The sequence below is a fragment of the Drosophila obscura genome, unplaced genomic scaffold (assembly GCF_018151105.1).
Source record: "Drosophila obscura isolate BZ-5 IFL unplaced genomic scaffold, ASM1815110v1 contig_192, whole genome shotgun sequence".
Taxonomy (NCBI): domain Eukaryota; kingdom Metazoa; phylum Arthropoda; class Insecta; order Diptera; family Drosophilidae; genus Drosophila; species Drosophila obscura.
This window is the reverse complement of record NW_024542781.1, coordinates 2,618,077-2,641,293: the sequence shown is the minus strand read 5'-3', so window position 1 is coordinate 2,641,293 and position 23,217 is coordinate 2,618,077. Positions and strand designations below refer to the sequence as shown.

Genomic DNA, 23,217 nt, shown 5'->3' with positions numbered 1-23,217 from the left:
TAAATGGATATTTTAAGGTTGGGCTCTGGTTCTGGTCGGTCTCTGGGCTTTGAGCTCTCCGGCTTTCGGCTGTGGGGGATGCGGTCGACGGTCTGTTGCCTTTTTAAGTACATTCCCAAAAAAAAACAAAAATCAAGTAATAATATAGAGAGTGCAAAAAAGAGAGAACTGTAAGAGCAACTCAAGCATAGCCAAAGCCAATGGTTGTTGCAATACCTGGTCTAAAGAGTGCAGGCCGCACGAGGGAGGGATCAACAGTGCGGAAGAGAGTGCCACATTTCAGTTGGCTTTTTTTTTTTGTGTTCGTTCTATAAGATTTAATTACAAACTGCCCCTTGGTTACACTTTTTCTTTCCCCACTTTTCACCTGGCGCCGAGAGGCACAAATAAAAGAATCTACTCGCACAGTTACGCTTTGTGTGTTTGCAACCTTTTGACTGCTGCCTAAATGCTGCTGACTGACTGACTGCCTGCCCCGTTTGTTGGCCCCCATTTTGAGGCATTGTTCTGTTTCCCTTTCCCCCTTCTGGCCCTCTTCTAAAAGGTTTGACACACTTTCCTTGGGGTCTCCACTGAGATTCTGCTACCATTTCGCTGTGCTTTGCTTTGCTTTGCTCTTTAAATGCTATTTAAGTTCTGTTTTTATTTCTTCTTCAGAGATGTCTTCATTCATCTGAGATCTGAGAAAGCTGCCACAACGGGGAAAAATGAAAGCTGTGCCGAAAATTTTCAGAGTCATGTTCTGGAAAGCGTAACAAAAGACGCCGCCACGAGAAGCATTGGGCATAACAAAAAAAGCTATCATCATGACTGTGGCTCTGTTTGTAGAACCAAATTATATCCGACAGACATATGAAACAAGAACAGACGACATACACACACACAAAAGTATATACGCATACACACACACACATGTGAAGGCACATTTTAATAATGCGTATCGTTTACACTAAACAAAGTAAGTGGCATAAGTTTTATAACTCATTAACCTTTCCAGCAAGCAGACCGAAGACCAGGGACTGCGGAAGAGCCACAACCTTTCCTCCGACAGACTGAGTATCTGTGTGTGTGTCGTCTGTCTGTCTGTCTGTCTGACTGTCGTTCTGTGTCACTGGCGCACACACAAGAACAACAATGGCAGGCAGCCACATCTCTAGCAGCCAGTCAGCAGCCAGCCAAGAGTCTTTGCCAAGAGTATCTATAAGATACTCATACGCTTCAAGCTTCATTTAATGCGCTTCATTAGCTAAAGCTGCCAAGCCCCACACTCAGGCAAGCCCAGCACAGACACAGACACACATCGACAGACACATCGAAATCGGACAATGATTTTCACTTTTCCTGAGTCGCAAGCCTATTAAAATTATATTTATGATTAATCATGCACTCCCAATAAAGCGAGCAGATGACAGTTACAGCAACAACAACAGCAACAACAACAACAATAATAATAATAACAATAACTGAAATTTTTCTATAGCCAGTTAATGAAAGAATTGGATGATGATACTTAGTATTGGAATGTATGGAATCGTACGATGAATGCAGTTCAGTTCAGGGAATTCTTTAGGGAAATCAGAGCACTGACCGATTAGAAAATATTGAATGATATGACAATTTATAGAAAAGTTATGTAGGTCTAATTAAGGTAAAACTAAGCAGAGAAACTAAGTGTGGCTCTTTGCTTGGGTGTACTGTTCTTTTACCTTTAAAACCCAAATAGATTAATATAATAATAATCAATACTAGCTAAGTATAGGTACAGATATATCTTCTGATCTCATAATCATATGATTCTTTAATCTGATTCCTAACCACCTGAGTTATTCGAAAATTATATAACAAATTGATGCAGCTTTCAATTCCCATTCAAACTATACTGTCCATATTCAAATGACTCTAAGCATTGTATAATGTTTCCCCTTTTTATTCTACTCTCGCAGTGCATTTCATAACCGACGCTTCGGCAATCAAAGCCACACATAAATCTATGCTGGCAGACTACTACTGAGACTACTACTACGAGCTGTAGCTATAGCTGTAGCTTTGATAGCAACCAGTAACTGCAGCCATTGACAACAGTCTAGGCATACAAAATAGGTGGCATCTCTCACAAAATGCTCAAAGGCGCTCGTGTGGCATGTGCTGGCGGTTTCCTGCTTGTCAAGAACGAACCCCACACGTATCATGCTCTGAATACTAATCCAAAAGATACAAAGAGAAATATTTGAAATATTTAACACCGTTTTGGGGGGAGGGAACAAAGCAGCAGCAGAAGAACAAGGCACGGCACTTCTACTGGGGTGTGCTCTAAGCTCAATCAAATGGGCCTGCGACAAGTTAAACTTGTTTCTGTTTCTGTATTTCTCGCATAATTATGTCTGGCAAAAACGAACAAACTAATTATTGAAAAGATACTCCTCTCATGCCACAGCTCCAAACCAAGTCAATGGTTGCCTCGGGGCGATGGATCGTATGAGAAATACTAAACAAGTTCGTGAATCACTCGGATGGGGGGCAAAAACTTCAGACTGAGGTCTGTCTCTGATATTTTATGAGGCAGCCCACAATTGCAGTTTAAATGCACGAAAATTTCATTGACACACATATTTTTATTTCAGCTTTTTTTATTTATTTTAACTTGAACTCTACACTCCGCTACGTGCCTCCATAAAAAATTACAGCAAGCCAAACCCACTTAAACAAAGAAGAAAACGGGTTTGTTTAGAGCTCAAGTATCGGGGAAGTCCTCTGTATTTAGTAACAAATCATAAATTAGTGAAATATGGATAATGTGGTTTGTAAGGTTAATGAAGTTGATCTTCACTAAGAGCTAGTTTGAAATGGCAAAAATACTTATTTCATTTTGTATTGGTACAGTAAAAGCTCATAAGGGTGAAGGAATATATTGAAATCTTTTCAACATTTAACAGAACAAGTTTTGAATTATTTTTAATGTGTCTGCTAATACTTGTTGGATCCTTGAAGCTCTTGTACCAAACTCTTAATAAACTTAGAAAAGTTATATTTTTTGCTTGTTTCATGTCTGTTTTCCAACCACTTTCACATACTCTCCTTAAACATTTCTTAGCCTTTCAAAAGTATTTCCGCCTATCCAACGTTGCATCCAAAGCATATTTTTTCACAGCTTTGCACTGCTCTCTGGTCAATGCCTCATTCGAAATTCAATGCAAACCCGCGATCGCACGTTCCTCAGCGGTTTACATTTTATTTGCATTGTTTATTATTTGTTTGTTTCGCTCTTTTTTGGTTTTCGAATAATCTTTTTGTTGCCTCTCATTTTTGATGTCGCGACATTTATATTGTATCGAATTTTGCGCTGACTTTTTAAAAAAATTGACAAAATTTAATTTCCTGATGCCTCCGTAAACAGATTTTATTTTTCCGCAGCGAATTTTTAAAGCAAAATGTTTTTTTTGTTGTTGCTACTGCTGCAATTTGTTATTAAAACGAAAGCTACATTTATTTTGGAAAAAGTTAAAATTAAACTAAAAACGAAAACGAAGCGAATGTTGCATAAAACGTGACACTTGTGAATTTCATTTCATTTTTTGTTTTAATTTTTTTTTCAGTTAGTTTTTCAGTTGCAACGAATGTTTGGCGGTGGGTGATTTGTGTTTCAGTTTATTTTTTTGTTTATAGGAACTACATGCAGCGAGTCCGAGTATTGTGGCTGGTGATTGGTGATTGTTTGTGCCGTGCACGTTTTGGACCCACGCGATGTATTTCCCATACAATTTACATGGATACTTATGTGGATACAGTGGGGTTTGGGGGGCTCAAAACAATAAGGGTCTTTCGGCTGTGGCGGCTGTAGATAAATCTAAAAATTGAATAGAGAGACCCAAACGTGACATCTGTGAGAGTTTTGTAATGCATTTGCATGGGTCCTCGTATTTCCATGGTCGATTTATATTCGATAATTCATTCACATGGATGATTAGCAGCTTTTGTAACAGTTCTTTTTGAGGTTTTTATTGTTTAAAATCCCTAAGGGCTTGTGGCAAATGGTCTCTGTTCGTGTGATTCGAAAGTAATATATAAATTCGAATATGTTATGTATATTTATATAGAATCAATGGCCACACTATCTGCAGCGTCTTAAAACCCCTTGAGAGACTTTCAATATATTATTTACTTGTTAAAGTAAGCTTTCGAAATTATTGTTTTGCCTCATAAGGCTGGGGAATTTTCTGTGCTAATATTTCTTATCAACAATCATTATCACTTAAAGTATTTTTGCCTGGAAATGCCTCAACAAATGAACTTCGTCTTCTGTTGTTTTTGTCCACACCAGGCCTTAGACTGTGCAAGAAACCTATATTTAGAATCCAATAGGTGAGCTTTCAAAGGATTCAAGTTTCTAAGCAAGTTTTAAGCTCGTTTAGCGCCATCTGGTCGAAGCTCGTGCAACCGAAAGCAAATAAAAAAAAATTAAAAGCGAAACTTTCTTCGTTTCTTTATAGAAACTTTAGTTGTGCTGTACTGCCATAAAAAAAACAATTAAATTATATATGCATTAAATAAATAAAATAAACAATTGTTCATTTTTCATGACAAAAAGTGATTATTAAATGTAATCTGAGGAGAGCCTCTGCCTCTTGGAAAGCAAAACGAAAAACAACACAAAAAGTTTTAACGATTTAAGCAATTTTTATGGCATCGCATACAGGTTAAGGTATTAATAGTTTATTTACTGCTTTTTGTATAATAAATGTCATTTGTTTTTTATGTAATTAAAAACTGTTGAAGCAAATAAGCTGGTCAAACAGAATGGATCCGAAGAAAAAATAGGAAATACTCGTAAATACTCCTACGAACACTCGTTGATGAATGTTTAAAAAAATGGCCAATAAACCGGTTGCTGGGTGGGTGAAAACTAACTGTAAAATCCACATTTGACGTTCAATAAATATTTAATAATTCGCGTGATGCATGGCCCATTATAATAGAGTATCTGTGTGTGTGTGTTTGTGTATGTATGTGTCTTTTGAGTACGTGTATCAGATACATTTGTCAGCATTTAAATATTATATAGCGTGTCGCTGACAACGCATCGAGAGGTAGCGAGAAGAGAGAGCTTCCCGCTTCTGTTTTTTTCTACAAACATTCCCTACATCATATCTGCTGGCCAACAACTCATCAAAATTGAATACAATTAAATGGCTGGCAAACAACATTAAATGTGATTGATCCAAAACTTTTGATATGGCATGACAGATCCCTCGCAAAACAATGAGATATTATGAAGGCATTGCGTGATCCAATATTATTTATTGGCCTTCAAAATGAATAGATAATAGAATTACAGCAATAAAAAAGCCATCAAATGCTATGATAGCAGGTTGTCAGATATAATTTTATTTATTCCGGAAATACTCGTATCAGAGTGACAATAGTCTGAAAATGGCACTGAAATCTAGATCAAAATCGGGTTAAGGTAATTTTACGGAATTTGTAATTTCTGTGTAATTTACCTAAAACTGTACTTAAACTGTGATGCAACCATTTACGTTTCAACTGTTAGAAGAAAGTGGTTAAAAATATGTTAATGCCATAAAAAATTTATCAAAGTAAAAGTAAAAGTAAAAGAGCCTCTCTGAAAATCAATAAAAAGTAAATTTAAAAATTATGGGAGTGTTCCTCGATATGTATTCATATCCCAAAATGTACATTTTATTTATATCTGAAGGTATTTCATATCAAATATGTATTTTCCAACTTTCATTTCAAGCTTATTCGGTTAAAAGCTTTTAGTTTAGTTTTGGGCAATTATTATCGTATTAGTGATATCATATTCCCCCAATCATTCCATTCCTTTCCATTCATCGCAGTAACCGAATCAAAAGGCGTAACAGAATCCACATTTCCCACACGATCACAGCCCCTCGCCTCGTGCACTTTTATAAATAAAGAAAACCATAATACTCAGCTGCTATTTGTTTTGTTTTTTTCGGATGTCGTATTAAAAAACCATTAGGGAAACGACAGAAACTCGATGAGTGGAATTGAAATCGAAATCCGCAACAATGCGGCAGAGAAACGACAAAGAAATACATATACATACATATATAAAATATATATGTGTAGCATATGTACTCGTATTCGTATAATATTTATGGGCAAATTGCCTTTGTGGGGGGCGGGGGTTCGTACGTTGTGTTTGGTTTGTGTTTGCTTTTGGGGGCTGCCCCGAAGCCGCCGGCGGCACTACTACGGATAGACATTGGCGCGGCGTGAAGTTGTGCATGGAAATGGTACTATACTCTCGTATAAACAAAAGCGATCTGAAAACGTGCTGATTAATGTTTCATCCATTGAGGAGAGCGCATAATGGTACTGAAAATGGCATAGGTCAGTTTCTACACTAATTGAAATAGAATGTTATTGTGTATGTCTGCTGGTGGTTTGTTCGTTGAGGTTTGGACGGGTGGGTGCCACTACTGTTCCATATTTGTATCCACAATTCCGGTTGTGAATGGCAGTGCTCCTCCTCTTGAGTGGAGCCATCGTTTAGAAAGCATCTCCCAGCTTCAGCATCAACTTCAACTTAAACTTCCTTTCACTTTAGAATGCGATTCAGCGACTTGGCGCAGAGCGAAAGTAAAGTAAAGTGAAGTAAAGGAAAAGAAGTCGCGTCGGTATTCAACACAGAGGAAAACCCAACAAATTATATGCTTGGAAACACCTTTAATGATCGCAGTTTTTGGGGTTGTGTGTTTTTTGTTCTTCAATCTTAGATTTCAGTCAGAAGAAGCACAAAATCTTTTTATGGCTTGGGTGATTTTTTTTAAACATTGGAATAATTTGCATAAATTCTTAACTGTAAAAAAGCAGAAACTTTCTAAAGAATCAGAGAAGAAGCCGCCACTCAAAAATGACATCAACAAGTGGCCAAAGTTAGCAGCTTAAAGAAGCAGATCTGAAGAGCTTTAGGATGTGTTAGGAGTGCTTTCGTTTGGTAGCTTTTGCGGGTTTTATGGCGGCTGTCAGAATTTTACTGAAAGTCAACGTACAGCTGGATGACAGCTGAGCGGGAAAACTGTCACGTGGTGGAGCTTTTAGAGAGACAGAGAGAAAAAAAGAGAATTGTAAATGTGAGAGAGTTTGCAGCTGAGAGAACAGGGAAGAGAGACAAAAAAAAAGAGAGAGCACGAAAGGGAGAGGGAGAGAACATCCATAGGCTGCGCATGTCCTTCAACTGTCAAAACAAGCGATTGGGTTTGGGGTTTGTTATTGAAGCGCAACGTTTCCTTTCGTTCCTCCATTTGGCCTGATTTGATGATTGAACTTCCTATCAGCTGCAGTCTGGGGGGACTTCAACTATGTATGATTGACATGATGAAGTGCCAAATGCAGGGCTCTTGAGAGACCCTCTAAAGTGGGGGAAGTGCACACACAAGTATCTCATGAATGTGACGTTCGTGGGCAAACAATCCCCCGAGTCTGGCTGGCAAACTAATGAGGCGCCAGGAAGCCAAGACAACAGCAACAAACAACTTGAGCATGCAATGCAACAGACGGGTAGGGAAATGACATACCCACCCACTCACACACACACACACACTTGGTAGTACAGTGAATGCTCCCATCCCGAAAAGGTATCCATCAAACGGGGAATAATAGATTGGGCTTTCAGTTTATGATTTATAGAAATGTATCTCTGTTAGTTACATGGAAAATCCCCAATGAAATTGATAAGCAACCAAAAGTACATATCCAATTAGTGTATTTTGTTTCATCTTTAATCACCATTGGATGCAATGGAAGCTCTATTATTCAATAAACTGCCCCATGACAGAAACAATACATTTACAGAGAACCTAACTAATTATTTTCTATTTTTGGAGCTAAAGTTCGATGGAAATGCCAACAGTAAATGTCCCTTAAAAAGATCAACCACGGAAATGATGATCCAGTCATGTTAAATATTAGCTTAACTATTTAATTACCACTTAATAGGTGTGGTGTTTAAAATGTGGTTTAGGGTCCTAAGCACAGTAAATTCTAGGTAATGCTCATGAGTTTAGATTTTCAAAGTACATATGTACATATCTCAAAGTCCCTAACAGGTGTGTTCATTGTGGTTATGGGCTCATTTAGAATGCATTTCGAATTCTCACACTTCCTCCACGCAGTTTCACATTGATTAGAATGCATTACTGTTCCGTCTCGAAGTCAGCCGAAGACAGACCCTGTCATATGGATTCCGACGAAAAGTATTCACAATGTTAAAGATAAAGAATCCTGGTTGAAGTTCCTAATATAACCACTCATGTCCCCACAAAGCTGGGCTCACTGTGGAAAAAGGCGCGCCAAGGTTAAGCGTTTGCCGAATGAAGGAAGGTGGGGCTGCTGCTGCCAGCAGGAGGCAAGGGCGGTGTGGTGCGATGTGGGAGCAGCTTGTGCAATCAGCTGTTGCTAATGAAAAACGTCGGCAAGTTCAGGAGGCAGGAGTAAGGCAAAAGTCAAAGCTTATTGATTTTCTACGTGCTGCGTGTGAGCTGGGGGCTGGGGGCCGGCCCTTGGACCCTTGTATCCAAGGCCCCGGGGTTACGGATATGGATATTTACTTCTCGTATTTCTCGGAAGCAACCGGAGAGGGAGCTTCCGATAAAAGACAATTGAGCCATAAAAGCACTTAATTAATTAGTGGAATTAAATGGGGAAAAACTTACCCACTCCAACTCTCCTGTCGCTGTACGGAGGATTTTATGGAAATTTTTGTATAATTTCAGTTTTATTTCAGTTATAAATTTTTTATATTTCTTAATTGTTTAATTGCGTTTGTTTTTGTGTTTGTGGTGGATTTTCTCTCTGAATTATTTCCGCTTGAAATTAAATGCAATTATAATTAGATATGATATAAACGATCTGTGTTTTGTTGATGGCAATTATATCGTAGTAAATGCACTCGCGTTTATTTTGCTGCATCGTTTTTTGCATTACAATTACAGCTGCTTTGCATATTTGATAAAGTCACTGGACAATGGCGATTTTCCCATGGCGAAATGGGATATCTGTTGGGAAGTGGGGTGTCGGATGGAAGTGGGACTTGGACTGCAACTGCGACAGCGACAGCGACTACGACTGGAAGAAAGGCATATGAAACGTCGCAAAAAAAAAAAACGATTTGATGATAGCTAAAGGTCGCCGGCAAAGCGCTGATAAACCGAAAAACCTGACGCCCAACAAAGTAAAGAGAGATAGAGGCAGACAGGCAGACACAGACAGAGAGAGAGAGAGAGAGAGTGGTAGAAAGAGTGAGCGGTATTAGATGGCTTATCAGTGTGTTCTTATCAGAGCTGCCGCTGTTTCTGCTGCTGCTGCTGATTCCTGCCAACGATAGCGACGGCGATAGAGATGTACACACTGATATACAAATTGAACAACAGTGCAATCAAACGGCAAACGAACTGTTGTTTATATCTGTTTTGTGCTTGTTCGACATGTATCTGTATCTCATGTTTGGCGCGCTGTAGAACTAGCACAGGGAGGTTTGGCTGGGGAGGGGCATAGTGTGATAAGCAGACACCTGACTGCAAGATCTTCCCAGAGCAAAAGCCAGCGAATAATTTATTTTAGGTAAATTAGGTTGTTATTTTGACAACCAAACAAACACCATGAACTTGAGGCACACACACACACACCTCGTACGCGTAGAACTGCACAGACACCAGATTTCTATATATAAATAAAGCTTCTTGATGTTGCCCCACTGTTTCCTTGGGGTATTCCTTTTGCTTTTGCTTTTGATTTTCCTTTTTCTTTTCTATTTATGCACTACACAACGGCGGAGATTATTTCAGTGATTATTGTGGATTTTATTGGAATTATTTCTATATGCAAATCAAAAAAGGCAAAAACTATAACGATTTATTCTGCCCAATCGTGATGTCAAAAGACACAGAGAGAGAGAGAGAGGAAGAAGCGCGCGTGGGAGCTTCACAGTGCAGAGGAGAGAGTATGAGCGCGCGCACGAGAGGTAAAAGCAGCCAAGCAGCAAAACCCACCAAAAGGCAAAAGACAACCGTGCGCGTCCGCGTCCGTCTAAAGCTCCAACGAGACAGCGCCAACGTTCCGATAACAACTGACGGGAGACCCCAACAGCAGAGCTCCAACAGCACCAGCGGACCTCTGCCAGAGCGCTTCAACACAGAGCAGAGTGGCAGTGGCCGATGCAGAGGCAGCGGCAGCAACAACAAACGCGCACACACACATACAGTTAACCCGTAAAATTCCTTCAGTAGTTGTTGCTTTACGACGTTTCTACGTGATGGCACATTGCACAGTGCCTTGTTGTTGTTGCTTTTGTTGTTGTTATTGTGTCAATCAATTGACAAGCTCTGGGGCTGACCAGGCCTAAGCTCTGCTCCTCTGCTCTCATTTAACTGTACAACTTACACATCTCTCTCTCTCTCATACTCCTCTTTTACTCTCTCTCTCTTGCTCGCTGCGCTCACTGGCACTGCTAGATGCTCTCACTAAGCTAAAACAGCTGATTACGTTATAAAATGTAAACAGACCCAAGAGAGCCATCAATTGCCTAGAAAAAGCTTGCTCTCACTTTTAGCTTTTGCTTTTGCTTTGGCTTGTGCTCTCAGCGGGAGGGGGTTGGTGGGTGTGGGATAGTGGGTGCCGCCGCCGCCGCATTAATGAGCTTACATTAAAACGCTTTCAAATCGAAAATACAAGCAGTATAGTAATTGCATTCGACTTAGAAATAGAAACAAAGCCAAGGTAGACGGAAACGAGTTTCGAATGTGGCAAAGACACCAACGCCGACATCGACCCTGTTGCACTCACAGAGAGACACAGAGAGAGAGAGATCAGGCGAAGAGTCCGTTCCCAAATTTCAGTAAATTTTGGATGCCACAATTGGTATACCCTAAAGGGTAGAAGGGTTACGTTAATGCAATATGCCAGATACTCCTAATCAATTGAAAAGTTTCGCTTATTTCGATGCTATGATTAAAATTATAAATATTAGTAGTACAGGATACGGTATTAAGGCAGTGAAATTTATTTATATCTATTATGTATATCATAGATTCCTTTTCAATTTAATAGACTTATTCTCGTGATCCATTCCATGATGCATCATATTAGAATCGTTTTCAATTTCAGCATAATTTCATCCCTTTTGAAATCGCTTTCCCTATCGTTTCATCTTCTACTGCCAATTTTATCCTGGTATCCACTCTATTAATCATTTGTCTTTTCCTGATATAGAGATCAAGCTTCATGAGGGTATGTTCTGTTTCGTCTAATTGAGTCTTCCTTCAGTGGAGTCTTCCTCCTCCCTCAACTTGGCAGACAAATTGTAATTTTCTCTAATGTTAATGGCACGACGGGCCCAAAAAAAAGTACAAGTATATATATAAATGAATCTATACACACACATATATACAAGAGTCTATGGGCGACACACAAACCGCAAAAGGCAACAGAAATAGATGGCAAAGAATTTCTAGTTGACTGAACACTGAATGTGGCCGTAGAGCCATCAGTCTGACAGACAACGACCAACGACCGACGACCTAGACCCAGATTGAAAGCCAAAGCTATGGTTAACGGAAGCTGAGATGAGCACCGAACCCCGAACAGCACCCCGGAGTTGGAGGCGTCATAAATCTTGCGCAATGCCCCATTGGCAGCACAAGAAGCTCTGGGCTGTGGGCTGAACACCTCTGATCCCTGACAGAGAATGCCTCCGGAGTCTCTCCGTGTCAGGCCGGGCCGGGCCGGGCCGGGCCAAGACAATGGCCATTTGCATGGGTCGCATAATTATGGGCCCCCGGGGCCATCGTGCAAACTCATTCTAATGGCAATTTGTTGGCCACTGTGCTAATGTGATTAGAGGTTGACGTGTTGAAGTGCTGATGCGCTGATTGCTGCCGTCGTCTTGTTCTTGGCCACTTGTTGCCCAACGGCCCAAACAAGGGGGCCAAAAGGAAGTTTTGCGAGTCGTAAATTACTCGCTTACTGTTTCCGCTTTGCACCTCTATGGTGCTAGGTGCTATCTGTGGCATCTGACATCCATCTCAGATCCGAGATCTCTCAGAACGAATGCAAAACAGAACTAGGTAGAGTTTTCTATTTTTTATTTGTTATTTGCTTTTGCACTTTGTACGTGTATCCATGTATGTTTGCTGTCTGGTGGTATGCTTTGGGCGCACTACTAGTATACAATCCAATTAAAAGCCCAGCCAGCTGTCGGCAGTGCCCTACATGGATCGGCAGTCTGCTCTCTGCTGTGCCCCCAATTTGAGTCAAGTGTTATTTTTGGTGCTTTGTGTGCATGCCACAATTATACGACAATTATAAATAAATATCACCGCAAGTTGGTATCTTTCCCCTCACTGAATCGCTTTATTTTGGAAGCTACGTAAGTCTACCCAGTTTGGAAGGTGTCGTCGCAGCCCTGCCTCTCCGGATACGTGTGCCACTATCTATTTTATTCTATCTGGACAGCGGCTAAGATTTACGACGAAAAAAAACACAGAATACAGTCGCAGTCATCAGCCGCACTCTTTGGTGGGCATTGAGTCATTTGGTGAGGTTATTGGCATCGGAACTAACTGCTTAAAGTGAGATCATTTGCTACGCTCTCATTTGCACGGCCTCACCTTTTGCACGGCAATTGCAATCAATACAATAGAATGCTAACCAACAAATCCTTTTAATTGATTAATATTCCTGCAAGATCTTATGATCTGCAAGAATGCATTTAATCTTACCTTCCTTACAATTCTAATCCCTCTTCGCATACCAAATATTATCAATTATTCAGTCTTATTGTAATCTTTCGCATTGATTTCCTTTTAGTTGGTATTTTTTTCCATTTATATTTTGAGGTTATTGGCATCGGACCTAACTGTTTTTAAAGCAATCACTCGCCATGCCCTTCCTACCAGCTCACCTTTTTGCCCGGCTATTGCACTCAATTACCTGGTGCCATAAAGCATTCTTTTCGCCTCGTATGTGGAAATGGAACTTTACCACACCATCCACACACATACACAAACACACACACTCACACATGATGAGAACCCGTTTTTACCTCCCAGTGAGCCGGCCCTCGGACTCATCTGTCGACACTTGGTCTAGATAAAAGCGAAAAAGTGTAAAAGATAATGCTTCCTCTCTCCCTCTCTGTCTGACATCATCCTCCTGAGATACAGATACATTTGGTAAATTAGAGCAGTGTAAAAGATTTTTTTTGTGAAATTCCTTATGAATCTTTCAATCGGACAACAATCGGGAATGTCAAAGTTGACATCTCTGCCTCTGTCTTTAGTTGGAAAACTATGAGATTTATTTGCCTGCAACTGCTTGGGAAAATGCATTTTGGGCATTCGCGAACTGTGGCGTCATTTATCTATGTATATATCTATATCTATATCTATGTGTGCCCCATGCCTGGTTGCATGTGCGGCAAAGCTCTTTGTAGACGATACTCTAAAGTATTGTGGGGCATGTTGATCAGACATTAATAAAGACAATACAGTAGGGTATAAAAGGTGACTAATTGATCGACTAGTAAACTGAATAACAAGTGGAGGATGCACAAATAATGTAAATTTAGTAAGAAAGATCTCCAAGGTGCGAGTAAATTTAGCTAAGTCAATTGGAGGTAAGATAATCCTAATACTAATCCTAAACCATAGAGTAAGCAAAACCATACAAAAGTTTGAGCCAAACTTCATTCCAATCTCTGGAAAACAATGCTGCACAGCAAGTTGATCATCCAAGTGCTAGTCCTCACCCAGAAATACTCTCGGAGAACCTTCAACCATTATAAAGCAGCTTGAACCGAATTTATACAACCACTAATCTCATGGAAACTATCTCAAAATGTATCTCATTACAAACAGAGCATCTGGCATTCGATTTCGCCATGCCCCTCTGCTTTTTATAATAGTTTTGCACGCAAGCCAGAGACAAGGCAAACCAAACCCAAGGAGGAGCAGCAGCATAGTGGAGCACTGTAGAGCAGAGCACAGCAGAGCAGAGAGCAATAAAGCAAGCCAGACGCTGATGGATATCATCATGTAATACCCGAGAAATGTGTAACGATGAGGCAATCGCAGCTGGGCGGCTGTCGGATTATACTACTACAGCGAGTAATAGTAATGTGGCAGGGAGGCTTTTGTGGCAGGGAGAATCGTAGTCGTAAAAATTGACAATGCTAATGGGGCAGCGGAAATCAGGCATTTCCACTCATAATTTGCATAAGAAATCAGCTTAGAATCGGTATGGGTACGGGTAACGGCACGGGGGACCGTGAGGGTATCTCAATTATATGTCCAGACACGTTCCTCAGACGTGGACAGAACGCATCCAATGGAGCTTAGGCTGTAATGCCCTGACCGCTTGCAGCGCATAACGGATATCAATTTGTACAACTTTGGAAATTCTCGATTCAGACAGAAAACCACCTCAACCAGAGAAAGAGAGAGAGAGAGAGAGACTCTGAGAGAAAGGCGAAGAGAAAGAGTCGCAGGCAACCGAACGCAAATGATATGCAACGAAACGAAAAGAAATTTCTTCCTGCCCCAAAACTGGCCGAAACTGCAAACTGGTCCACCGTGACCCACTAAGGCATCTCTTTCGGAAAGCTGAAAGGCACTGAAACCAGGCATTAACACTGCCGCATGCCCCAATGGTTGGAAGGGACCCCCTCTCTCTCTCTCTCAGAATGAATCACATTGGATTTGTCAACCCCCTAAAGTGGTTCTTAAAATACAATCATTGGTAACTTTAATATGAGACCAAGTCCGCTTACTTATTTGTAATACCATGCGTAATACTCCCCTTCGCTTTTTAAACCAGTTTAGCCGAAAAAAGAATTGCAGCTCTTTACTTAGTTACTTAATTACTAATTAAGAATGGAATCTTGGGACAAATTTCTTACCGGAAAGTAAACAATTCCAAAACAAAGAAGACAAAAGATGATATACGTAGCAGATAAATATTAAGAGGATATGTTGTCAAGAAAAAGTACATTCTGTGAAGCTTTCGAACTATTTCATTACTGCTTATTAGAATTCAATTTATCGTGGAAGAGTTTCCTAAGTGGAATGCTGAAGGAAATAATATGAACACTAAATTAGGAATAAGCATTAAATTAGTGCGGCATGATTTTTGTATCAATCCTACAGATCATACAAAAAGGTGAAGGTAAACTTTCGAAGAAAACAGCGATCGGATTGCCATCGAATATTCATTAAAAAATATGGATACCATGGGAAATGCAGTTAGATAAATTAAAGAATTAATTTAGACTGCCCGATCACTACCTTATATATGTATTTGGTAAGGTAAGTATTGAAATCTCAGCTATAGTAATGTTTTTTTAAATATGTTCCCCAAAATAAATATTACTTACCCCTTCCTTTATTAGCTTCTAAAACACAAAATATATTTCTAACTTCTTCACATTACCAACGATTACGAAGTGCATCGCACGTTCTTGTTTATTGTTTAACAAGCTGCCTTTAAAGTTTCACCTCACACAAGGGTTAACGGCTCTGGCTGAATGCGTTTTCGGCAACTAAACAAGATCAACCGCAAAAAGCAGCAATAAGGCCCAAGTAACGTGGCTTCATTGGCTTGCGGTTGAAAATTTCCAGCTTGAAATGTTGCAACAAGAACAGGCGATGGCAGAAAAACTGCAACCAAAAAAAGACCCCTAAGAAATATAACAGCAAAGTTTGACTTAATCGAGCCGAATCTATGGATACTCTTGTTATTTTTTTCTTTTCTAAAATGATAAAGGAAAAATCTCTCTAAAGTCTGGTTTCAAAAAGTTCCTAGAAAGCTGATTACAAACATTAATATTTCACGATATTTTGTCTTGAGCATTTGCTCAACTTCTAATCGAACTAATAATACCCTCCAGCAGTGGCTTCAGCAGAGACCCCAAAAGCATTCATTCTGCAGTTTGCGGCAAACAAAGCGACGCAAAGCTGGCCAACTTTTGTAAATGCAAATTAGAAGACGAAAACAAAAAAAAACAAAAACAAAAGAAACACAATAAACGACCAAAGGAAATTGGAACGGAGACTCCGACTCCAATTCTGATTGCGACGCAGATTGAAAGACCTGAGATAAACGTTATTCGTGCGATGGGCCCGGAGGCTGTTGGAACTCTGAGTAACACTATAGTGTGATCTATGTGCTGGGCGGCGATGCCCGGCTCAACTGGTCAGCGGAAAAGCAATTTGGGTTAACTGCAGCTGCAACACGTTCAAATTTGGTAGCTTCCAGTGCCAGTGCCAGTGCCAGTTGGTAGCTGGGCAGACGATGCCAATTACTATTGTGCGGAAATCTACGAGGCGCTTCATGAAATACTGTCACTTTTTTTCATCTCTCTTTCTCTACCGCTTGGTACATCCATCCAGGATGGATGGAGACTGCTGGCCACCTGCTGTGGCTATGGCCAGCCGCACAATTATAAATACTGGCAACAGAGGGGGTGCCGTGTGCTGCCGGCTTTGAAGGCATTCTTGCGTGCAAACCTTGACCATGAAACACGCTCTATGATGACGTGCCCATAAACGCTGCCGGCAACAATCCCAAACATTTACCTGCCAATTAACAGGCATAGAAAATTAGTTAGAAATTGAAATTGCTCAACTACCATATCCCATACTGTCCCGTACCCGTACCCGTGCCCTGCCATCGTCCAGGCCAACTCCAGACCATGTCCAGACCAGATTCAGCTCCAGGTTCCACTCCAGACCGATGGTCAATGGCATTCACTCACTCGCTGTTGTTGAGCAAGCCCCCGAGCTTGTGCGACAGTTACATCTATATATGTGGCCAACAGGTTATCCAAACCGAAAACACAACAAAAAAAACAACCGTTTTGGACCGGCCTCCAGCGGTGAGCTCTCGACCAAAATGGAGCCATTGCTCGCTCTGTCAATTAGCAGCAACGCGACATGACAGTGCACTGAACTTGTTACGCTTCGAAATGTTTGTTCGCTTTTGTTTTCCTCCTTTTTCTGTTTGCTGAAAAACTCACTGTTTATGATTTGTTAATGTTGCGCCGTGCCGCATGTGACACACTTAACGGATAGCTCCAAAATATTCGCAATTAACCCATTTTCCAACCGAATTCTGCGAAGAGACGGGAATGTACGAAATCTTGAGCAGAAATTCTATGGTTTCCAGGAAAATATATTAGCTGATTCGTCAAGGAATATAATAGAGGTACAATTCGAACACAATAATTGATGACAATCTTTTACCTGAGTGTTCTAGCACATTGAGTAGAAATCTAATACAGACAGCTTAGGCGAATAATATCCGAAATCTTTATCTCTTTTTACTACACCTAAAAAATGCCTTAAAGCTCTTTAACTTTAAAGATCAGATCACGCCATCTAATGTATTGACTTCATGTAGAATAAATACTAGAGATGCTGTGCTTGTTTTTATGTGGGATATGATCGAGTCTTGAAAGACGCAAAAAATTTGCAAAAATATAAAATATACGCAATTCGATAGCTTAATTAATTTGTTAATGGTTTTATTTCATTAATAAAATGCTCTCATATGGTAGATACATAAAAAAAATAGTTTTACAAATCATTTCAATGCTGGAGCAATAATAAATTCGTTGGCACAGCAATTGTCCCCCATTGAGAGTGAGAGCGAGTGATTCGTACAGTCATTTCACCAAAAAATTGTCCAATGATAAGTGGATTAGTGGCTGTCCAAAAGTTTAGTGGGTTAGGTCTGGGTTCCCGCGTGCTCCCCACAGCTGTAGCAGTAAATGATGTTTGCATAGAGAGACATAGAGGGAGAGAGAGAGAGCTATTGTTGTTCTCTGGAGAGCAAAAACATCTGTACATATTGGGGAGGTATATAAATATATATATATATATATATGTGCGTCTGTATAGTTGTGTATCATACGTGTGCGTGCTCTGTACATATGAAGGGGAATATGTACAATGGATCAGCAGCGAAAAGCATTTGTGTTTGGTTTGTGAGGCTGCATAGTGCGGAAGCGGACGATGAACAATAAATTAAGTATATTCTGCGGACTGGGAGTGCTCCTCATCTCCATAGCAAGTGGAAATGGACAGACGGAGGTGACATCCACCAACACAACTGAAACATCAACAGTAGAACCTCAAAAACTACTGTTGGCCATCCACTATGAGGCTCTGTGTCCGGATAGCGTTTACTTCATCCGTCGAAGGCTACACGATGCACTGCTGGACAACGACTGGTGGCAATATACTGAACTGAAGCTGTACCCCTTCGGTAAAGCGGGAGTGAGTCTTTAGAGTTTCAATAACCTTTGATCTATACTGATTCTCCCTCTGTCTTGTTTTAGTTCTACAACAACACAGCTACGAAGGAGATGCAGGTATTTTGCCAGCACGGATGGGAGGAATGCGAACTGAATGCACTGCATGGCTGCATTCTGGAGACACTTGAGATTAAAGAGGCCTTCAAGCTGATCTATTGTATGCTGCGGGCCTATAGCAACCAGCTGGACAAGTGCTCCAATCACCTGGGTCTCGATGTGAGTGCGGCCAGGAAATGCAAGCAAACGCGCAAGACCCCAGAGATCCTGGCTCCCTACGGCAAGGAGACTCTGAAGTTGGGCCTGTCCTTTGTCCCCACCATTGTGTTTGAGAATGTAAGTGCATTTGATTCGTTGATCCCCTCTAGACGTCTTCTTTAAATCGATGCTTCAATCCCCTAGGTATTCGAGCCATACGAGCAGAGCAGCATTCGCTACAACTTCGAGGGTCATTTCTGCAGTCAATACAAGAGAAAGTTCAACATCAGTCTTCCCACATGCGTCTAGCCAAATCCCATTCAAACATGATGAAGCCTGCTATGTTTTATAACGTGGTAAAACCAATAAATTATAATTACACCCGAGGTACCAGTTGGACTGGGGTTTTCGCTGACTCAGACTTACTACAAGCCAGCAGTGAACATTTTAAAATTGGATCACCTTATCGCTTCCATTTGCATAGAGATCCTATGATTAGACTCAGACGCAGCTGCAAATAAGATTAGAGCCCCAGTGTGATGGTTCCGCTGCTCAACGCTGCTCAACGTAATTGCGCGCATTGCTGTCAGAGTTTGTTGTTCGGCCTTTGTTTTTTGGACTGACGCAGGCTGGCACACGCTCAGTGGGGGTCTTCAGGAAATATATACAGTCCCCTACACTCATGGGTTGATTGAGACCCCCAACAGGGGCGCTGGTTACCAGAGGGGTGGGTGAAATGCTACGGAAGTAACTAAATAACTACCAGAACTACCCTTGCTTGATTGGTCTTTTACCTGCTAGACAAAAGTGCAAGATAGATACAAGATCCTGCTAGCCGATAGTCTGTTAATAGACGATATTTTTATATCGGTTGAATACTCTAAAGATAAATGCAGCAGAGCTTCCTTTATCAGTGGCAGTCTTTGCAATTCGCAAAGGATCCAACTAGAAAAAGTAAAATTAAAAAACAAACGATTCAATTTATTATATATTCTGATTAATCGATAAGCCTATCGATCCATTTATCATCTCTACGATAGGGATCTTTCGTTCAATTGCGATATCTGTCATTATAATAATATTCTTTCATAGTTTTCATATTTGGATTTCTGCTATTTCGATTTATTTGCGAATCTCTCAGTGGCGTGAAATAACCCTCTTTACGCGAATTTAATCCACGCCACTGTCCAACGCTGAGACATTGCAGCTCATAAGTAATTTGGACTTTATTTCAGTGTCAAACCATCGCTGGCGCTGTGCGGCTGAACGATTTAAAGATCGTTCCCAATGAAGGCGTTTGTCTTTGTCTGTCTGCTGATGTGCATTGTGGCGCTGGCCAGTGCGAGGGTGAGTGACATTTCCACCTCCATTTCAGGGGACAAGAACAAACAAATTCCGAATTTTCGCAGCGTCATCATGCACGAGTGACAGAGGCGGGTGATAAGTTGGCCATAACACTGTACTACGAGTCTCTTTGTCCCTACTGCATGGAGTTTGTCACCACACAACTGGCTCCCTCGATGATGCAGAAAGATCGACTGCCATTCACGGATCTCCTGCTAATCCCTTACGGCAATGCCAAAGTGGGTGCCTGTCTGTCCATAAGAATTCGAATTTAGCTTAAAATCCAATGTCATTTCAGCTAGATGATGACGGAAATGTCGAATGCCAGCACGGGGTGGAAGAGTGCGAACTGAATGCCTGGCATGGCTGCATACTGCAGCACCATAATATCACCGAATCTGTGAAAATGATTGCCTGCATGATGCGCGGAAAGAAGAACAGACTGGACAAGTGTGCCGAGCACTTTGGCATCGATGTCAGCGACGTCAAGAACTGCCGGAGAACTCGTAGTGTGAGGGACATACTGGCAGAGTACGGTGAGGAGACGGCTCAGGTGAAGCACGAGGGCGTTCCAGCCGTGGCAGTGAATCACGTAAGATGAAATAAGAGCATCGAATCGGATATCGAAAACCGAAAGATTAACTTTTTCTCTTCCATAGATATACAATGTCACCGAACAAACCAGTCTGGTTGATCATTTCGATGTTGTTTTTTGTGCCCAATATGAGACCATGTACCATATAAAACTAGACAACTGTGTGTAATCGGCGTATAATTTGAATATGTATAACAAATAAATATTGAGCATCTTTTAAGAAAAACTAATTTGATGGAATATATCCTTAATTTAGTACATAGAAATAGTGTCCCAGCTGCCAGCTGCAATGGTTCCATAGCAGTCAGCTTTAAGGCTGGTAAATTATTTCAAAGCGTCATCTAGTGGTCAATTTGAAAACTGTGTACAACTAATAGCACTAATAAATTCATCAGGGCTGCAATAGATGCATCGAAAAATAAATAACGGTCCAGGCTGCATCAATATTAAAATATTAAAAAAAAAAAATAAGAAAATTTAACAACAAATTAAGTAAACAATGTTTTTGGTTTTTTTAAGGTACTTCTCCAGCAATGAACGTCAATAATGACGTAGCTCACTGCATTGAAACTAGGGGTCCCCCAGTATTTGACAAGCCCAGGCGGCTTCCAGGGAAAAAGTTCGATGCGGCTAGTCGTGATTTCGTGGTCCATTCCCTTTCATCTGGTTCCAAAAAAACCGAACGGATGGCGTAACCGAAAACCGAAACGCAATTCCCGTACCATTCCAGACCGCTACCCTATACCTCACTGCGAAGACATTATGCAGCGTTTGTACGGCTGCAAAAGTTTTCTCGACAATGGACAGATTCCTGTCCCTCGCGAGGACATTTCAAAAACTGCTGTTATGACTGCCTTCGTACTGTTCGAATTTTTTGGAATGCCTCCGGGCTTATACAATGCAGCACAAGCTTTCCAGCATCATATGGGTTTGGTGCCTTGAGGAAAAATTGTGTCGAGTAGTGTTATTTTGGCATCTCTACTATAGAGATCTTTTTGTTTCATTTGCGATAACTGTCGTTATAATAATATTCTTTCTTAGTTTTCATATTTGGATTTGTTTTACACAATCAATCAAAATTTGTCTATCCATATATTATTTGCGAATTTAAACCCCCCCTGTCCAACGCAAAGACATTGCAGCTCATAAGTATTTTTGACTATCCCTATCCCTGGCGCTGTGCGGCTGAACGATTTAAAGATCATAAACTCAATCATTCCCAATGAGGACGTTTGTCTTTGTCTGTCTGCTGATGTGCATTGTGGCGCTGGCCAGTGCGAGGGTGAGTGACATTTCTACCTCCATTTCAGGGGACAAGAACAAACAAATTCCGAATTTTTGCAGCGTCATCATGCACGAGTGACAGAGGCGGGTGATAAGTTGGCCATAACACTGTACTACGAGTCTCTTTGTCCCTACTGCATGGAGTTTGTCACCACACAACTGGCTCCCTCGATGATGCAGAAAGATCGACTGCCATTCACGGATCTCCTGCTAATCCCTTACGGCAATGCCAACGTGAGTGCCTGTCTGTCCACCAGAATTTGAATTTAGCTTAAAGTCCAATGTCATTGCAGCTAGATAATTACGGGAATGTCGAATGCCAGCACGGGGTGAAAGAGTGTGAACTGAATGCCTGGCATGGCTGCATACTGCAGCACCATAATATCACCGAATCTGTCAAAATGATTGCCTGCATGATGCAGGAAAAGAAGAACAGACTGGACCAGTGTGCCGAGCACTATGGCATCGACGTCAGCGACGTCAAGAACTGCCGGAGAACTCGTAGTGTGAGGGACATACTGGCAGAGTACGGTGAGGAGACGGCTCAGGTGAAGCACGAGGGCGTTCCAGCCGTGGCAGTGGATTACGTGAGATGAAAAAACAGCATGGAATAGGATATCGAATACCGAAAGATTAACTTTTGCTCTTCCATAGATATACAATGTCAACGAACAAAGCATTCTGCTTAATCATTTCGATGCTGTTTTCTGTTCTCAATATGAGACCATGTACCATATAAAACTGGACAACTGTGTGTAATCGGTGTATAATTTGAATTAACAAATAAATAATGAGGCAGTATTTTTAAAGAACAACTAATTGGTATCCTTGAGTGCATAGTAATTGTTGAGCTACGGAGCTTTTTCGAGATTATTAAAGAGATGATTGATAAGTATATATATTCACAGTTTATTGTAGTGTAGTATATACAGAGTCGAAGGGATAGTTAGCTGGATTCAAGACGGGGTCAGATTGAAGACGCGGGGGTCGGTTCAAGACGGTGTCGGATTGAATAGCTCGATTCTAAGACGATGTGCAAGAAGTGATTGCAAGATCAAGACTAAATCAAAGGGCGACAGATCGAGAGAGTGTTAGCGAAAGGCGATAAAAAGAAAGGTGCGAGATGAAGGCGCGAGAGAACGGCTGTATATGCATGCTGCCGTGTGGGAGCATGAATGTGTACATATGTTTGTAGTTAGATGACAATTTAGTACAGTGGGCAGTGCAAACAACGAACAATAATAAGGATTAACTCTACTGCTGCACCACTGTGATCTATGTATTTAAGTCCACTATTTGGCTGCGTAACCAAACAGCAATAGTGTCACGCAGCCGCTTTAATGGTTCCATATCAGTCAGCTTTTGGGGCTGGTAAATTATTTCAAAGCGTCATCTAGTGGTCAATTTGAAAACTGTGTACAACCAATAGCACTGATAAATTCAGCAG

The 23,217-nt window shown here is 40.9% G+C and overlaps 3 protein-coding genes and 1 long non-coding RNA gene across 12 annotated transcripts in view; 3 read left to right on the top strand and 1 right to left on the bottom strand.

Moving 5' to 3' along the window:
- The window catches only part of LOC121404251, a 40,175-nt gene extending 30,033 nt beyond the window's left edge, over positions 1 to 10,142 (bottom strand). For 2 of the 9 annotated variants that reach the window (XR_005967840.1, XR_005967841.1), the window contains exons 1-2: positions 10,035 to 10,142; positions 8,700 to 8,852 (exon numbers count right to left, since the gene is read on the bottom strand). This is a non-coding gene — a long non-coding RNA (uncharacterized LOC121404251). The other 7 variants (XR_005967833.1, XR_005967834.1, XR_005967836.1 and 4 more) reach the window with 7 other exon arrangements.
- A 7,857-nt stretch (positions 10,143 to 17,999) lies between these two features.
- Positions 18,000 to 18,950, top strand: LOC111065677 (GILT-like protein 3). The gene is made up of 3 exons (XM_022353984.2): positions 18,000 to 18,314; positions 18,377 to 18,685; positions 18,752 to 18,950. The coding sequence occupies exons 1-3, from the start codon at positions 18,051 to 18,053 to the stop codon at positions 18,854 to 18,856; spliced, it is 678 nt and encodes a 225-aa protein (XP_022209676.1). The 5' UTR covers positions 18,000 to 18,050; the 3' UTR covers positions 18,857 to 18,950.
- Positions 18,951 to 19,782: 832 nt separating this feature from the next.
- On the top strand, positions 19,783 to 20,712 carry LOC111065678 (GILT-like protein 2). Its single transcript, XM_041593643.1, has 4 exons — positions 19,783 to 19,894; positions 19,957 to 20,134; positions 20,194 to 20,483; positions 20,551 to 20,712. Exons 1-4 carry the CDS (start codon positions 19,835 to 19,837, stop codon positions 20,653 to 20,655), a joined length of 633 nt encoding a protein of 210 aa, XP_041449577.1. The 5' UTR covers positions 19,783 to 19,834; the 3' UTR covers positions 20,656 to 20,712.
- An 825-nt stretch (positions 20,713 to 21,537) lies between these two features.
- On the top strand, positions 21,538 to 22,585 carry LOC111065564 (GILT-like protein 2). The gene is made up of 4 exons (XM_022353796.2): positions 21,538 to 21,768; positions 21,831 to 22,004; positions 22,064 to 22,357; positions 22,425 to 22,585. The coding sequence occupies exons 1-4, from the start codon at positions 21,709 to 21,711 to the stop codon at positions 22,527 to 22,529; spliced, it is 633 nt and encodes a 210-aa protein (XP_022209488.2). The 5' UTR covers positions 21,538 to 21,708; the 3' UTR covers positions 22,530 to 22,585.
- The last annotated feature ends 632 nt before the right edge of the window (positions 22,586 to 23,217 follow it).